Raw genomic sequence first — 15,000 nt, forward strand, 5'->3', positions numbered from 1 at the left:
CTGCATGCCTGCTAAAGTCCAGTCAATATGGCCTCAGTCTTTCTCTGGAAAGGTTAATGATGGCTGTATTGGGGCGCTAATAGCACCATGTCCTCTTCACAGACAAAGTCGAGGGTAGGGGATCAAACATGCACATCACACATATTCTTGGCTTCAAGAGCCTCTAGGGAGTACCTCAGGAACTGGAGTAAGGAGGGGTAAGGGGATGTTCAGGGGGAGAGGCCAGTGTCTCTGGTCTTTTTCTCCTGGAATTGGGAGTTTGCTTTGTTTGCTTTTTGTTGTGTTGTTTTTGTTGATATGTGTCCCCAACCATCACAGCCTATAAAGCACGCGTCATCCTGCAGGACATCTGGGAGGTGACCGACCACTTCTGCCTGTAGACACAGAGCCTGCAAAACCACAAACCGAGCTCTTCTGTTTTCCATCTCATCATAAAGGACTGCATAGAGATTTACTGTAGAGTAAGAGGGGAGAGAGAGAGAGAGAGAGAGAGAGAAGCACAGACAAATTTAAAGAAGTCAATAAATTAAAGAGGAGACAACAGATAAGAGGTTATATCAGAATGTTATATCCAGTGCAAAGACAAGCATAAGCGCACTACAACCCAAAGAACACTTAATTCACATGCCCAATCTAGCTGTAGTCTCCACTGCCCACAGACTTGTTAAGAATCATGATACGCATGGCAACATCCCGCGGGGGTCAAACTGTAGCATCGTGCAGAGCTGTGCAATGACTGAATGATTAAAAAGCTGTGCATTTGCTTTCTCCTCCTCTTGTTTGTCTCTCTGTGAGTACACATCACCTGCTGAGTGCAGTCTGGGAGAGATAATGAGATGGTGTTGGCTGACACTGTACTCCAGGCTTCCATACAGATGATGAACACTGACTGCATTTACACGCACACCAATACCCAAACAGCCATCCAAATGTATCCAACCAAGAGATGATGAACAAGACTGCACTGGTCCAAGAAATGTCTCAGTCCAACAAAGCTTGAGAAAACTAAAATGGGGTCCAGGGTGATATCGGTCAGGCTATTCACCAAATAAATGGTTGTGTAAGCATTTAGATGGCTCAACTACTTGACAAGACAAATCGTGTGGAGTGAGGTAGTGTGATACCTTCTGCAATAGATCATGACTGGGATTGAAGGCTTGACTGTATGTACACAGGACTATAATTGAAATATTTACTCATCCACTTCATGTAAACATTAGTCTAGCTCTTAAGCCAGGCAACTGTGTCCATGCAACATGCTGATAGCCCAGTTCCCTCTGCCAGCACACCTCATAACATGCCCTGTGCCCACATCTGGGGCTTTACTGAAGACCTTACAGGTACTGGGGCTTTACTGAAGACCTTACACATACTGGGGCTTTACTGAAGACCTTACAGATACTGGGGCTTTACTGAAGACCTTACACATACTGGGGCTTTACTGAAGACCTTACAGATACTGGGGCTTTACTGAAGACCTTACAGATACTGTGGCACCTGCTGTTAAGTGTCAGATTTTCAGAGGAATTATCCAAGTCCACAAGGATTGAAGGTACGTATGTGGGAACTGGTGTCCCATGAAAGGGTGAGTGAATGCATATGCTAGTACACAAATAAAAATAGGAAATAAAAAACAGGGAAACTAGAAAAGTAACTAATAAACTAGTAAGTAAGTAAAAAAAGAGAGAAATGGATGAATCTGAGATCTTTTCTAGAGGGGTGCCTGTAGTATGGGTGTTTTAAGGGGTTTAATGTATCTGGGGAGGATGAGTGGAGGTGGGCAGGGGGCGGGCTGGAGTTGTACTCAGGCACTTACTGTCTCGTTCTCGCCATCTGAGACAGGCTGAGACTCTGAGCCGTAGTGCAGAGGGGAGTACACCCAATTCCTATCCTCTGTAGGCTGCTGCTAAACCAATACACCACCAGGGGGCGCCACAGAGACACACACAGAGGCACAGGTGCACAGACAGATGCACAGGCCACGCCGCAGCCAAGAGAAGAGAGAGGGGGAAAGAGAGAGGAGATGAAAAATAGGTTAAAGAGGAAAAGAATGAAATGGTTGTTTTGAGGTTCCAGTCACCCTAATTCATTACTGATATTCCTTGAAAAGATCTTAGTCTAAGCTAGTGCTGGAAAGGAAGAAGATTTTCCTTTTAATATCCGTATTAGGAAGGATACTGAAGCAAGCAGAACCAAAGTAGGCACACACGTGTAAGATGTCTTTTTACTTCTCTTTACTACAGCAAAAATAAATGATGCCCAGGGAAAAGGCCCACGATTAACTCACAATGTCTCATGAGACTTGAGTGTGAGACATTCATAAAAGACCAGACCTTTGTAACAACTAGATAAGAAGAAAACCCACAACAAACTCAATTGCTATCAAAAATATTAGATTTCAATAACAAAATATCAAAACTCTCACAACGTCAATCTCACTTCATCAGGATCATCAAAATAATTATCATTTGGTGACTCCTGACATGGTACTGTCATATCAAGCCACCGACTGCAACTGAAACTTTTTGGATGACTGCTTTTAGCGCTCAAACAGGATACGGTGACAAAGCACATACAAAAACCAAGTGACCTATAAAGGGTCTCTCACGGCAAGAACACAGGAGCTAGAGGGGTGGAAAACCTAATGGGACAAACTAGCCTGCTGTACTTACAAAACTGCTAGAGCTGGAGTTGACTTTACGGCGTTGCAAAACAGGAGAGTACACCCAATACCTCCCATCAGCATACTGACAGAACACACACACACACACACACACACACACACACACACACACACACACACACACACACACACACACACACACACAGTAAGGAGAGAAGATCAAGGGAGGGGAGACGAACAAAGAAGAGAAACCAAAAAATGGAAAGGTTACCGATGTAACAGAGTGTTGGAAAGATGGGATACAGTTTCAAAAACAAAATATGAACATGAGAGCAAGAAGGAAAAAGCATGAGTGTAAATAGAGCATAGACATAAACCACTGACAAAACAGACAATCAGCAGACAAAACATGTGAGAATGGGTGAATAAAAAAGATCAAAAGTCGGACTAAATACATGAATGTGTTTGTGGATTGGTTTGACAGTAAAGAGGGGGGAGCCAGGGCAGGATTATCGTGTAAATGGAGCAAACTCGAATCTCTGGCAGGACAGCCAGCACTGCAGCCCTCCATCTCTCTCCAACTCTCCACTCTCTGCCTTCTCAACGGCCTCAGTGACTCCTGGTTATATGAGCCATTTCATTCAACAAAAGTGTGTGTGTGACCTTAAGAGCACAATAAGTGGCTGCCATTTTTCTGACCAGGACTAAGGAAGAGCAATGATCTAGCAGATACTGTAGTCTAACAAAAAAAAAACGCAAACCATGCCTCGCTTTTATTGCACCTCAAGCCCATGCAGTTCTATGGAAAAGCTTAGTCAAGTCTCATCTCTATGGACAAATGTTCCTCACTGAGCATGCAAAAGAGAGAACCATTTGGAGGAGAGAGAGTGGGACAGAGAAGGAGTGAGAGAGAGAGAGAGAAGGAGTGAGAGAGAGAGAGAGAGAGAGAGAGAGAGAGAGAGAGAGAGAAGACAGAGGGAAAGTGATGAGTCACTCCTCTGCAGATGTGAAGCTAGGGAAAGCATGCCAGAGTACCACACACACACACACACACACACACACACACACACACACACACACACACACACACACACACACACACACACACAGACCTGTTTGAGCACCCTCAAAGTTCCACCAAGTCGTCTTGATTGTATCTCTGCAGAACGTCCATGGTCATTATCAATCTGCATCACTCAGCACACTCCATGTCTAACTCACATACCGTGTTCTAACTTATCGAATACATTTCATACATTTTATATTTCCTGTGGTCAAACAGCCATATATAATCAAATGATGAAAAGTGATATTAGGCATGGCAATTACATTAAGTGTAATTTATGTGGAAAAACTTGAGAAAAGTCAATCTAAACGTGTGTGAGGGGTCCATTGAAATCTAAAAATGAACGAATGCACACAGCTGAGATATGGCCTCTCTACAAGGTTATTAAGGTTATTGTTAGGGTGGACTGTGTTGAGTTGCTCTACACATACACACTTACAAAGTAGATGTCTGTGACTGGCACTTCATCCTCCAGTGAGCCACGGCTGGCTGACTCGGACAGCTGGCTCACTGCATCCACGTCCACTGCACCCCGAGGCCTGGGAGGCACAGCATGCACTGGGGCTGCAGACGAGGCCAGTGGCTGGATCTGTGCAGCCATCTCCTGGGTGACTGGAGCCTCATGGACAACAGAGGCTACAGTGCAATCGGCAGGCTGTGGGGTATCATCCTCAGAAATAACTGCCTCTTGAATCTCAGACTCAGCCACTTCACTGTGTGGGGGAGACGGGAGAGGAGAGGAGGGTGGAGGGTAAGGAAATAGAAGAAAGGATGAAGGAAAAAAACTGACAGACCAAAATGGCATCTCTCAAAACATAGTCAACCTCAACCTTTACTGAACTTAGAGGGTTTTGGACAGTCGAATCCTGACAGTGCGAGAGAGTGTCCTGTGACAACTTCAAAAATAGCCACCTCACTGTCTGCAGGTGTCTGTGTGAGATTGTCCTGTGACAACTGTAAGTATAGCCACCTCACTGTCTGCAAGTATCTGAGGTATCTGATCCTTTTCCCCCCCAGCAGGAGAGGTGACTTTGGAGAGATGCTGTGGCCAGATGGCTAATTCCTTCTGCTGTCAGTCTCACACTTATAAACCCCACAGAGCCACTGTCTAAAACCCGCCTGTGGCTCACTACTGTAGCCCAGAGCGCTGCACACAAGCCAGGTAGATTTACTGCAGACTTTCCCAGAGCCTCATTAACAAGGAATGGCTGGCAGTCTTTAATGCAGGAAGATAGGAAGTATGCTCAGTTCAAAACAACCGCAAGCAAACATGGGGGTAAACTGCTTCTAACTACATTAGCACATTCAAATGCAAATTAACCACAGTCTGTGGTATTGATACAGATATGCACTCTAATGTGCATATCCACTTCGAATATATTGGCTTTGATTAAGCTCATATGTCTTACATGATTTACACAAACATGTTGACTTTTGCACTGCATGAAGACCTGCACTGGTACCCCTATAGCAATGGCTAATGAGATAGCCACTGCTAAAACTTTAATGTGAAGTGTCATCACTATTAAAGTCAACACCAGTGGATGGGGAAGGGGGGGTACCTGACAGGGCTTACAGTGATTAACCCCCATAATCAGGATTAGTGGGTCTACCTGCCTCACTGCCCTCAACAGGGTGGAAAGGGTGGCCAAGCCAGTTGCTGCCGGCGCTTACTACAGCAGCCATTTTGGAAAAGAACCCGATGCCAAGTGACTGCCGTCTCCCACAGGGACGACTCGGAGGCCCATTTTCACTCCTCTCATTCTGGGACACCATGTCCTTACGTGGAGCAGAGCTTTCACAGCAGCTCTCATGTGCTCCAGATATGACCACGATCTTGCTACAGAAATATAGGTAGGCAAATAACCCAGAAATAAAGCAGGGCAGTGGAAGTTTCAACTTGCTCTGGGGTTCTGTGAAATGGAGCAACATTATTTAAATGAAGGCTGACACATCATGGCTGTGTGGAAGAGTATTCAGGTGGCAAAAAAAATATTTTCTATTTTAGAGTTTCAGTTCAGTTTGGTACCTCAGTGGTGTGAGATATTTTGAGGCATAAAATAAGCCACAGCAATGTGTCGAAGTACGTAACCTTATCTTAGTGGACTCCCTGATAAGAGGCAAATTAAAACCAACTGGTAAAGTCCTGCTTCCTCTCAGCTTTGATTAATGTGTGTGTATATACAGTATGTATTTTAGTTTGAGTCAAGCTACTGTTATTGGGTGAACTACAACTGCATCCAATACTATCTATAGTCCTGTACACTTATTGTAGATTTCTTAGATTGTAGCCAGATATGAATCTTCTTGAACTTGGATTTACTTGATGATGAAAGAATCTGAGCTTGGGCTGGTGTGTGTGTGTGTGTGTGTGTGTGTGTGTGGGTGTGTGTGTGTGTGTGTGTGTGTGTGTGTGTGTGTGTGTGTGTGTGTGTGTGTGTGTGTGTGTGTGTGTGTGTGTGTGTGTGTGTGTGTGTGGGTGTGTACCTGCTCTCTAAGGAAGGTTGTGTGGGCTCAGCAGCAGGCTCTGTCTCCACTTTACTCTCCGCCTTCACTTTCTCTTCTTTTTCTTCTCCTCCTTCTTTCTTTTCCTCTGGACATCTCTCTTGATCTACCACCTCCTCTGTCTCTCGCTTCACTTCTACATGCACAGTGATGGTCTGCTTATCTGCTTCGTGAATGTCCACCACTTCTTTAGATCTGAGAATGCACACAAACATACACACACGCACAAGCACAAGCACACACACACACACACACAGATTATTTGCATTACACTTTCTATGAATGACAAGAATTCTCATTCATGGATATTAGATCTAAAAGTCCTCTAACCTACAGTCTAATCGATTTAATCTATTTGAATCCATTTGAACTATTTATCACTTTGTGCTGCTTTGTGATATACGTATGGGACACGTTTCCATTAAAAACGTGGTGCTTTTGCACACGATATCGCTGTGCTACTTTCTCCAGGCATGCTGGGTTGGGCGCTGCTCACCTGACCTCTGAGTCTCTCAGTGACTGTGCCTGCCTCCTGTGTGATAAAGCAGAAGAGGCATGCAGGTGAGTGAGGGGAGCCCTGGGGGGGAGCAGGGAACTAGAGCAGAGCGGGGCGGGGCAGAGCACTGGCATTGGGCATGCAGGGGCGGTTACTCAGGCACTCGGACACGCACAGTAGACTGTGGATGTGGGGCTCTGCTGTGTGTACGGCCTAAGGACTCCATGGGAAAAGCAGCTCTCTGTAGGCCCTACAAGCATCCTACACAACAGCATCCTACACAACAGCATCCTACACAACAGCTGAAGAGGTTTGGGGCATCCTCTGCATGCAGCAGTGACAGTACCTGTAGCGTGGGTGCTCTGCGGTGTCTGAGGGCGAGCGCTCGGGAATGGAGATGGAGTTGTTGGAGGAGAGGGTGGTGGCAATGGAGGCTGTAGTGGCCTCCTCAAACAGCGGAGGGGTGCCTTTCCCTGTGAGCAACAAGACAAGCAAATGTCAACCACATCTTGCTTTTGATGCAATCATTTCAAAGAGGAGCCGTGTCATTATTAAGAGTTTTTGCAAACACACTCTGACTGTTACTAAGACTGTTTCACCACCTCTAGGGTATAACCTTTGGTCAGTACTCACCCTCATCTTCCAGCGCAGGGAAACTGCGAGCCCCTCTCAGGTCATAGATTAGCTCATCTCTCTCAGAGGGGAGCTGGCTAGCCGACCAGGCAGCCCCAGGGCCAGTGTATTTGGGCACAGCCAGTGACCCACGCCCCCTCTTGGAGGGGGAGGACTTCAGAGCTGGATGGTCAGGGACAGGGACAGAGTGTGTTAGAGAGTTTAAACATTTCCTGTAAAGGTTGTGAAAACTAGCTAGCTAAGGACACATGCATTTGGTACTCACAAGAACTCTTCTTGAACACATTATTGTTCATGAACTTCAAAAACCTCTCGGCATAGAAGCTGGGCCTGTGAACTGACACTGTATCCTAAGACAGGTAAAAAAGAAGAGCACAGGGAGAACCAGGAAAAGAGAGAGAGAGGGGAGGGGTGAGAGGGGTGAAAAGGTTTAAAAAACAAACAAAACAACGCTCAGACATGGTCAAGGGTCAGTCATGGAAACACCACAGAGGAGCGTGGACTCTTTGGACAGTGAGCTGGAGTCTGGAGGTGCTCCTCTCTCTCTGGACAGTGAGCTGGAGTCTGGAGCTCCTCTCTCTCTCTGGACAGTGAGCTGGAGTCTGGAGCTCCTCTCTCTCTCTGGACAGTGAGCTGGAGTCTGGAGGTGCTCTGCTCTCTCATGAGTGCAAACATAAGGCCAGGAGAGTGACATTACCCAACAGGGTGCAGTGCAGTGCAACGGGCCAGACAGATGGTGCCCTGCAGTAAATTATTTACTCCCCTTGTTCTTTCGCTCCTTTGCCCCCTGGAGAAAGACACCCAGTATCCGACACACCCTGCATCAATAGACCTGTTCCTCTGTGTCCTCTAACAGGAAATGAGCCACTGCTAAGCAATCATTTGCTTAAGGGAGATACAGTGGCTTGCTCCTGTTGAGGCCAGAATTGTTATTTTCATATGGGATTCTCTGTTGAGGCCAGAATTGTTATTTTCATATGGGAATCTCTGGTGTCCCAAACACAGCACAGGGGATAGTTTACCCGTTTCATAATGTGAATCCACGATATGTTCTTACATGTTGAAGGTTTAACCTGTTGTCCCAGATTCACTGTGCTATTTGTGCCAGACTTCGTTCCCCTTAATTATCCTCATACTTCCCTTGGGAGGCTCAATGCAGTCTATGCATAAGTGATGGGACTCTGATGCCACTCCTTATGTAATATGATGCATTAAAAAAGGACAGACGGGCATGAGGTTGTTGTGCACACAGACTCACCCCGTCATGGACCAGCGCTTTCCATGTGTGCTCCAGCTTCTTGACGAGCCTGTGAGACAGACAAGCTCAGTGTCAGCTTACACGCAGCCTCCCCTCCAGCACAAAACAAGTCCAGACGAAGCCTATACCACACTCTACACAAGCTGGATCTGGCCATTATCTATCTATCTATCTATCTATCTATCCATTATCTAGTGAATATATCTATCTATCTATCTGTCTATCTATCTATCCATTATCTAGTGAATCTATCTATCTATCTATCTATCTATCCATTATCTATTGAATAATTCTTGCAGATTGAAGGGGTCAAGCAAACAACAATGAAATCTTTCTGGCTATTGTACAAGAGCTTACCAAAGTGCTTCAGGACAGTTTAATTGCCATAATGTTCTATTTCTAACAGATTGCATAAAGTGGCATACTGCTTACAATTGGGAACATCGACAGCAGACGATTAATGTGTGATTATACTCTACCAGAACTAGTAGACATTACCTCTCTGAAGATACATGCGTTATTGTATTGTCAAATGGGGGAGATTTGCTGTATGATCTGTGTTTTGTAGAATACCTGTATGACTGCAGAATGTCAATGATGCCAATGAAGAGGAGGAGTCTTTCTCCTTTCCCACTCACAGCAGGTATTCCACCCATCCTACAGACAGACAGAAGAGAGAGAGTGAGAGATGTCTGTGTGTTATTTGTACACACAATCTCCCTGGATCATACCAATGGACGTGAATTACATACATAGGCAATGTATCATTAAATGAAAAATGGAATAATATTCTTCCAAAAATAAAGAGTATAGATGTAGTCTGAGTTAGGTTGTCGTTATGTAAATAGAATTTTTCATCAACGTTCTGATAAAGCTGTCCCAGTCCTCCTCCCTGGTCCAGTCCTCCTCCCTGGTCCAGACCTCCCTGGCTGACTCACGTGTCTTCGGTGTCGATGGCCCCTCCCTGGATGGACTCCATGGCGGTGGAGTAGAGGGCGCGCTGTGGCGCGGGCCTCTTCTCGTCCCCGCTGCCCTGCGAGCCCTCCATCTGCTGCTCCCGCTCGGCCTGGTCCAGGTTGTGCACCCCCAGCAGCAGGCTGTAGTCCATGATCTTAAAGCTCTCCAGCACCTGCAGCACAGCAAACCACACACAAGACATCAGACACACAAGCTTAGAGCACTGCCACAGGGACTGTGCCTGTGAAGGCTGATGTCAAGAAGAATCTGAAACATCCAAACGCTGTCTCTGTGACCTAAATACAATCTGCAGAAAGGATGTAAATTAGTAATACACTTCATTTTTGCCCTCAGATGGGAACTAAAATGTTTTTATTATACGGCTCCTCAGAATGTGGCAAAAAGTTGCATTGAAATTATGCTATTCCAATGTTTGAAGGTCTGATATTTCTTTATATTGACAGCGGCAAAAAATGAGTGGCCGTTACCATTGGCAACAGATTTTGTGAATGTGAATTAGAAGCACCACTGCGTGTCGGGGTGATGATGAAAGGATGCAGAGACCAGAAAAGTTCCTGTAACTAGGGGGGGTCCAATCTTTCTCAGCGACTATTAAAACTGCTGGAGGGAATGTTAGCATCTCCTGCTGATTCTCACCAGACTTAACCATAGTAACCATGGTATGCCTCCATTCAGTATGTGGTATGCACAGTTAGGGATGCACTCTCTTTGGAAGTTTTATAATTGGCTAACACATCCTGGCCATGTTTAGCTTTCAGTCTCATTTTCATCACAGAGCTCAGGAGAGATCAAGAAATGATTTCTCGATTTTCAAGACAGCGATCATGTAAAGTGCATGTAATGTAAAGTCAGCTAAGTCATGAGCGATCATGTAAAGTGCATGTAATGTAAAGTCAGCTAAGTCATGAGCGATCATGTAAAGTGCATGTAATGTAAAGTCAGCTTATTACTTATAGCTCCTTTAATAAGCCAACAAGAAACCAGCAAGCAGAAACTATGGTGACGAAACTATTGCTTACCAGGCAGTCCCTCTGTAGAGTCTTCACCAGGGCGTTGTACATGACTGTGTCAAGTATGAGGCCATCTGCGACCTCCTGCATGAAGTCCAGATCTTTAAAGGTGGGGCTGGATTTCTCACGCTCCTTTTTGGAAGCCCGCCGCTTGTAGGTGGATCCCTTGAGGTCAAACTTGTAGTGCATACGGAACACGCGAGGCAGGGCGTTGTTCATTACCACAATCCGGATGTTCTTCCCACCGGACTGCACGCAGTACAGGCCGAAGAACTTGGGCAGCAGCGTGCGAGGGTTCTGGTTCAAGTTCTAGGGGGCCCCAAAAAGGAATTTGAGGAATGAGAATTACAATTTCCACACAAAAACATAAATGCAATATTTGAAACCAGTTAAGAGAGTCAAAGAACTGTAATTGCACTCAAATTCAACCCAGAAAAAAAACATCTTCAGGTCGACTTCACATTCTCTTTCTCTAATTAAATTTTTTTGGTGAATACGATTAGCTGTTACTGTCCTACAGTACCCCTCCCTGCTTGGAGGGAGAGTCACCTCTGGTGTCTTAAGCCTCCCAGTCATGTGTGTGTCACATGTCAGTGCCAGTGCTTCCTGAAGCACACACTCTTGGCTCTAAGCCTCGCTAACGGCGGGGCTAGCTGAGGTCAGATCAGCGGACAGGCCTCATTTAGAGCCTCTCTCTGTCTCCCTCCCGCACACACACATTCTCTCACAGGAACTCATGTGAAGAGTCCTCTGGTAATTGCCCAAGCCTTCCTCACTAGTTACCCAAACCCTGACGCCTCCCATTAGCAGTGCCTGACAGACCGCTCCTGAGCGTGTTACACCTGCAACATTGCACTCTGTATTAGTACTCTGCTGCCATCACTTCAATTGCTTTATGCCAAACAAACAAACACAGCATGAACAAACGCACACTCTAGTGATGGTCCGTGCTTGGAGGAATAATAATCTGACCATTAGTGCCCCTTGTAGTATGTGACTGATGATGAAAAACCTGCTGCAAAAGGCATCACAGAGGAGGAGACAGACCTCAGTGACCACATCCATATTTTCAGACGTCATCCCTTTTGGATGAGAGAGAGAGAGAGAGAGAGAGAGAGAGACAGAGAGAGAGAGAGAGAGAGAGAGAGAGCGAGAGAGAGAGTGAGAGAGAGAGAGAGAGAGAGAGAGAGGGGGGGTGTGTATGTACCATGTAATATCCAGGCAGCAGCTTCTGCAGAAACTCAGCTTCTTTAGCATTGACTGTTTTGATGATGAACTCATCGTCCCTGGTGACATAGAAGATGGAGCCGCTGGCACCAGGGTTAGAGAGCTCGATCAGAGGCTCATTGCACAGAGAGTACTGAAAGTAGAGTAGTATAGTCACACAGACAAACATAGAAAAATTATTATATTACCAATCATGAAAAGCAATCCAGTCATTTCATTGTGCACAATTCAATATCAGTATCACTCCTGATGATTTTTCACAAATGAATATCCTATGATTCCCTACTACAGGTCCTACCATCACCACAGATGGCATTTACACAAATATACCACACACACAAACACGCACACACACACACAAACACACACATGCACACACACAGAAACACACACACACACACACACACACACACACTCACACACACACACATATGCACACACAGAAAAAAAAAACACACACACACACACACATGCACAGAGAACACAACGGTGTCTAAATTGAATAGGAGAGTCTGCCTTTTTCAGCCCGCAGCTTAAAAAGTATTAGTGCCTTAATCTCCATCTGGCCCAGGTAGAGTGTGTGTGGGCTTAGAAGAGAGGCATGTGCTCTCACTGTCTGAGGTGTGCCTGCCAGCAGCTCTGCACAATCAAACAAATACACTAAAAAAAAGAACTCTTATACAGTAACTGAGACTTACAGTTATATCCAGACATTAACTGTCACCGTTAAACAGAGTCAGCACCAGCAACATTCATTAATGAATATAAGTCACAACTTTACAGTTTAAACACACCTACAGCTCACACATATGTTCAGATTGTCTGAATGATTGTGTTCAGAAGAGATACGCCACAAATGTCAACACATATTTCATTCGCTGCTGAGTGAAACTAGCAACTGTCTAGTCATCTCCAAAACTACATTCCTGCTCCATCACATGAAATCAGTGCTGGACAGCCTCTCTACAGACAGGAGAACCCTTCGTAGCCCATCTTAACTGGCCATCCTGCAGCGTGCACAGACATCCAGACATCCATGTGTGCTCACCAACCCACAAACAAATTAATGAACCCGTGAGTGAACTGATGCACATATACATACACACACAAACAAACACACACACACACACACACACTCTCTGAGTCATTCCCAGACTGCCTCACTCCCACATGCATACCCACCCTGCATCCTACAGAGAGGCAACATGCTAGCCCTCTCTGCCACGCCAGATGCCAACTCTCTCTCTCTCTCTCTCTCTCTCTGCACTCCATCGAGCCAAGCTTTCACAGTGCCCAGATATACAACATTCCACAGGATGCCCACCCTCTCTTATTTCTACAAAAGGTCATCCTTTTCTCTATCCTGTATCCCATCTCTCTACCCTTAGTATTACAGTGGTGTTTCTTCAGTCTGTACTACCTCAGGTTCAGGGGCTGGAGAGGACTTGGAGGGAATTGTGAAGGTAAGGGTTAAGTTTAGATTTGTCTAACCAGGTAGTCATCAGGGCGAATGTTGAAGAGTTCACGGAAGTAGCGGAATGCCACAGGGGCATAGGTCTTGAACCGGAAGTCTGGGAAATGATGGGCTGGGGTCAGATTGCTGCCCTCACTAGAGGAGCATGAGAGAGAGAGAGAGAGAGAGAGAGAGAGAGAGAATATTACAAATACACAAATATTTTATTTTGTGCACATAATCACAGATACTGTACATACAGATACACACACACACACACACACACACACACACACACACACACACACACACACACACACACACACACACACACACACACACACACACACACACACACACACACACACAAACCTTGGAAAGAAGATGCTCTCCACCACATAAAAGTCCTGCATGAGCACATCTCTCTCAGGCTTGGAGCTCAGGTTGCCCACCGTGTAGCCGATGCCAAGCTGGATGGCACCTTTCAGGGCAGAGGATGGGGTCTGCAGATAGAACAACAATAGCTCTGACTGACTGAGCCTTGAGAATGCAATGGTGAAGACTGAGGGAAACTTGTTGATGGACTCTTCAGGGCTTCAAATCTCAGTTGTCTATAAAGATGTAGTATGACAACAAATGCACTACAACTGCTATGACTGACCCTGAAGTCAACTAATTAATTAATTCAGGGACTACACTGTAGCAACATGATTTGTGAAAGGCTCTACACGTCCATATGGGAACTGTGACATGGGTTAAGCCCAATTTATGGTTGGCTTTTACGCAGGCACGCAAGACACGCAAGACTTGTGTAGTTACGTACCCCCTCTTGTGTGCTTGCGTGCGTCTCCCAATTTTTTTTAACTATCCGACAAAAGCTACGCAAGCCATACGCAGCCCGCAAGGCTGTGATTGGCATAAATCCATCTTTACCTCGTGGGCAGTAGCATGCTGACATTAGAAAGCTGGCTCAGACACCTCACAAATCCCTTCAGACGTATTTTTCAGTTACAATAATTGCATTGAGCAGTGTCTATTTCTCGGTAACTTTAAAAAAATCTAAGCAAAAAAGAGTCAAACAAACAAGTTTTCTTCGCTGTTTACCTTGTGGGTAGTAGCATGCTAACATTAGATAGCTGGCACAGACAACTTGCAAATCCCCTCAGACGTAATTTACTACACCCACAACTGTGGGAGAACCATGAATGAAAACGAGTCCCTCGATGCAACTGCGTAACCATGCAGTAACGTAGTATAAAAAAAGTATAAAAAAGCCTTTACACCTCACACTTGAGGACTGTGACATGGGTTACACCTCACACTTGAGGACTGCTCCCAGCAAGAGCATGGGTAACACCTCACACTTGAGGACTGCTCACAGCAAGAGAAGTTCTCTGGTGGACCACAGGGCCCTCTGGGAGCCTTCAGATCAGGTCAGCATGGGAAGGGTAGTCACTCTCTCTCTCTCCTGCTGTTTTAGGAGGCCTACACACCTTCTTGTAGGTGGTCTCTCCTGAGGAATCCACTCTTCTGTGGCCAATCTTCTTATCAGGCCCTGAGCCAGGATAGAAGGATGATGACGGCATCTAAGACACACAGAGAGATGGATTAAATAAGGACATGGATTCAATGGTTATTTTACAGGTAATTTACTAAACAAAAGCTTGAGGAAAGGAGATTTCGGTTTTCAGTAAGGTGTTTATGAATTATTACAGGTTTTAAAATGAAAGTACTTTTATATTAAAGAGAGA

At 45.5% G+C, this 15,000-nt stretch overlaps 2 protein-coding genes across 8 annotated transcripts in view; one reads left to right on the top strand and one right to left on the bottom strand.

Annotated features, from left to right (window-relative positions):
- LOC105903910 (rho GTPase-activating protein 45) overlaps positions 1–380 on the top strand; it is a 16,495-nt gene extending 16,115 nt beyond the window's left edge. The window contains exons 19-20 of the mRNA XM_031560317.2: positions 84–114; positions 319–380. Coding sequence (XP_031416177.1) covers positions 84–114; positions 319–380 — 93 coding nt within the window. The remainder of the gene's footprint in view (positions 1–83; positions 115–318) is intronic.
- pip5k1cb (phosphatidylinositol-4-phosphate 5-kinase, type I, gamma b) overlaps positions 7–15,000 on the bottom strand; it is a 17,926-nt gene continuing 2,932 nt past the window's right edge. For 2 of the 7 annotated variants that reach the window (XM_031559889.2, XM_031559888.2), the window contains exons 3-19: positions 14,743–14,835; positions 13,622–13,752; positions 13,288–13,405; positions 11,777–11,929; positions 10,579–10,878; positions 9,520–9,710; positions 9,155–9,238; positions 8,582–8,630; positions 7,589–7,673; positions 7,324–7,485; positions 7,037–7,163; positions 6,691–6,726; positions 6,177–6,389; positions 4,129–4,402; positions 2,673–2,747; positions 1,817–1,906; positions 7–454 (exon numbers count right to left, since the gene is read on the bottom strand). In XM_031559889.2, the coding sequence (XP_031415749.1) occupies positions 452–454; positions 1,817–1,906; positions 2,673–2,747; positions 4,129–4,402; positions 6,177–6,389; positions 6,691–6,726; positions 7,037–7,163; positions 7,324–7,485; positions 7,589–7,673; positions 8,582–8,630; positions 9,155–9,238; positions 9,520–9,710; positions 10,579–10,878; positions 11,777–11,929; positions 13,288–13,405; positions 13,622–13,752; positions 14,743–14,835 (2,184 nt within the window). In that variant the 3' untranslated portion in view covers positions 7–451. Of the gene's footprint in view, positions 455–1,816; positions 1,907–2,672; positions 2,748–3,735; positions 3,783–4,128; positions 4,403–6,176; positions 6,390–6,690; positions 6,727–7,036; positions 7,164–7,323; positions 7,486–7,588; positions 7,674–8,581; positions 8,631–9,154; positions 9,239–9,519; positions 9,711–10,578; positions 10,879–11,776; positions 11,930–13,287; positions 13,406–13,621; positions 13,753–14,742; positions 14,836–15,000 lie in introns of all 7 variants that reach the window. The other 5 variants (XM_031559890.2, XM_031559891.2, XM_031559892.2 and 2 more) reach the window with 5 other exon arrangements.

This window comes from Clupea harengus, chromosome 22 (assembly GCF_900700415.2).
Source record: "Clupea harengus chromosome 22, Ch_v2.0.2, whole genome shotgun sequence".
In the NCBI taxonomy this organism is placed as follows: Eukaryota; Metazoa; Chordata; class Actinopteri; order Clupeiformes; family Clupeidae; genus Clupea; species Clupea harengus.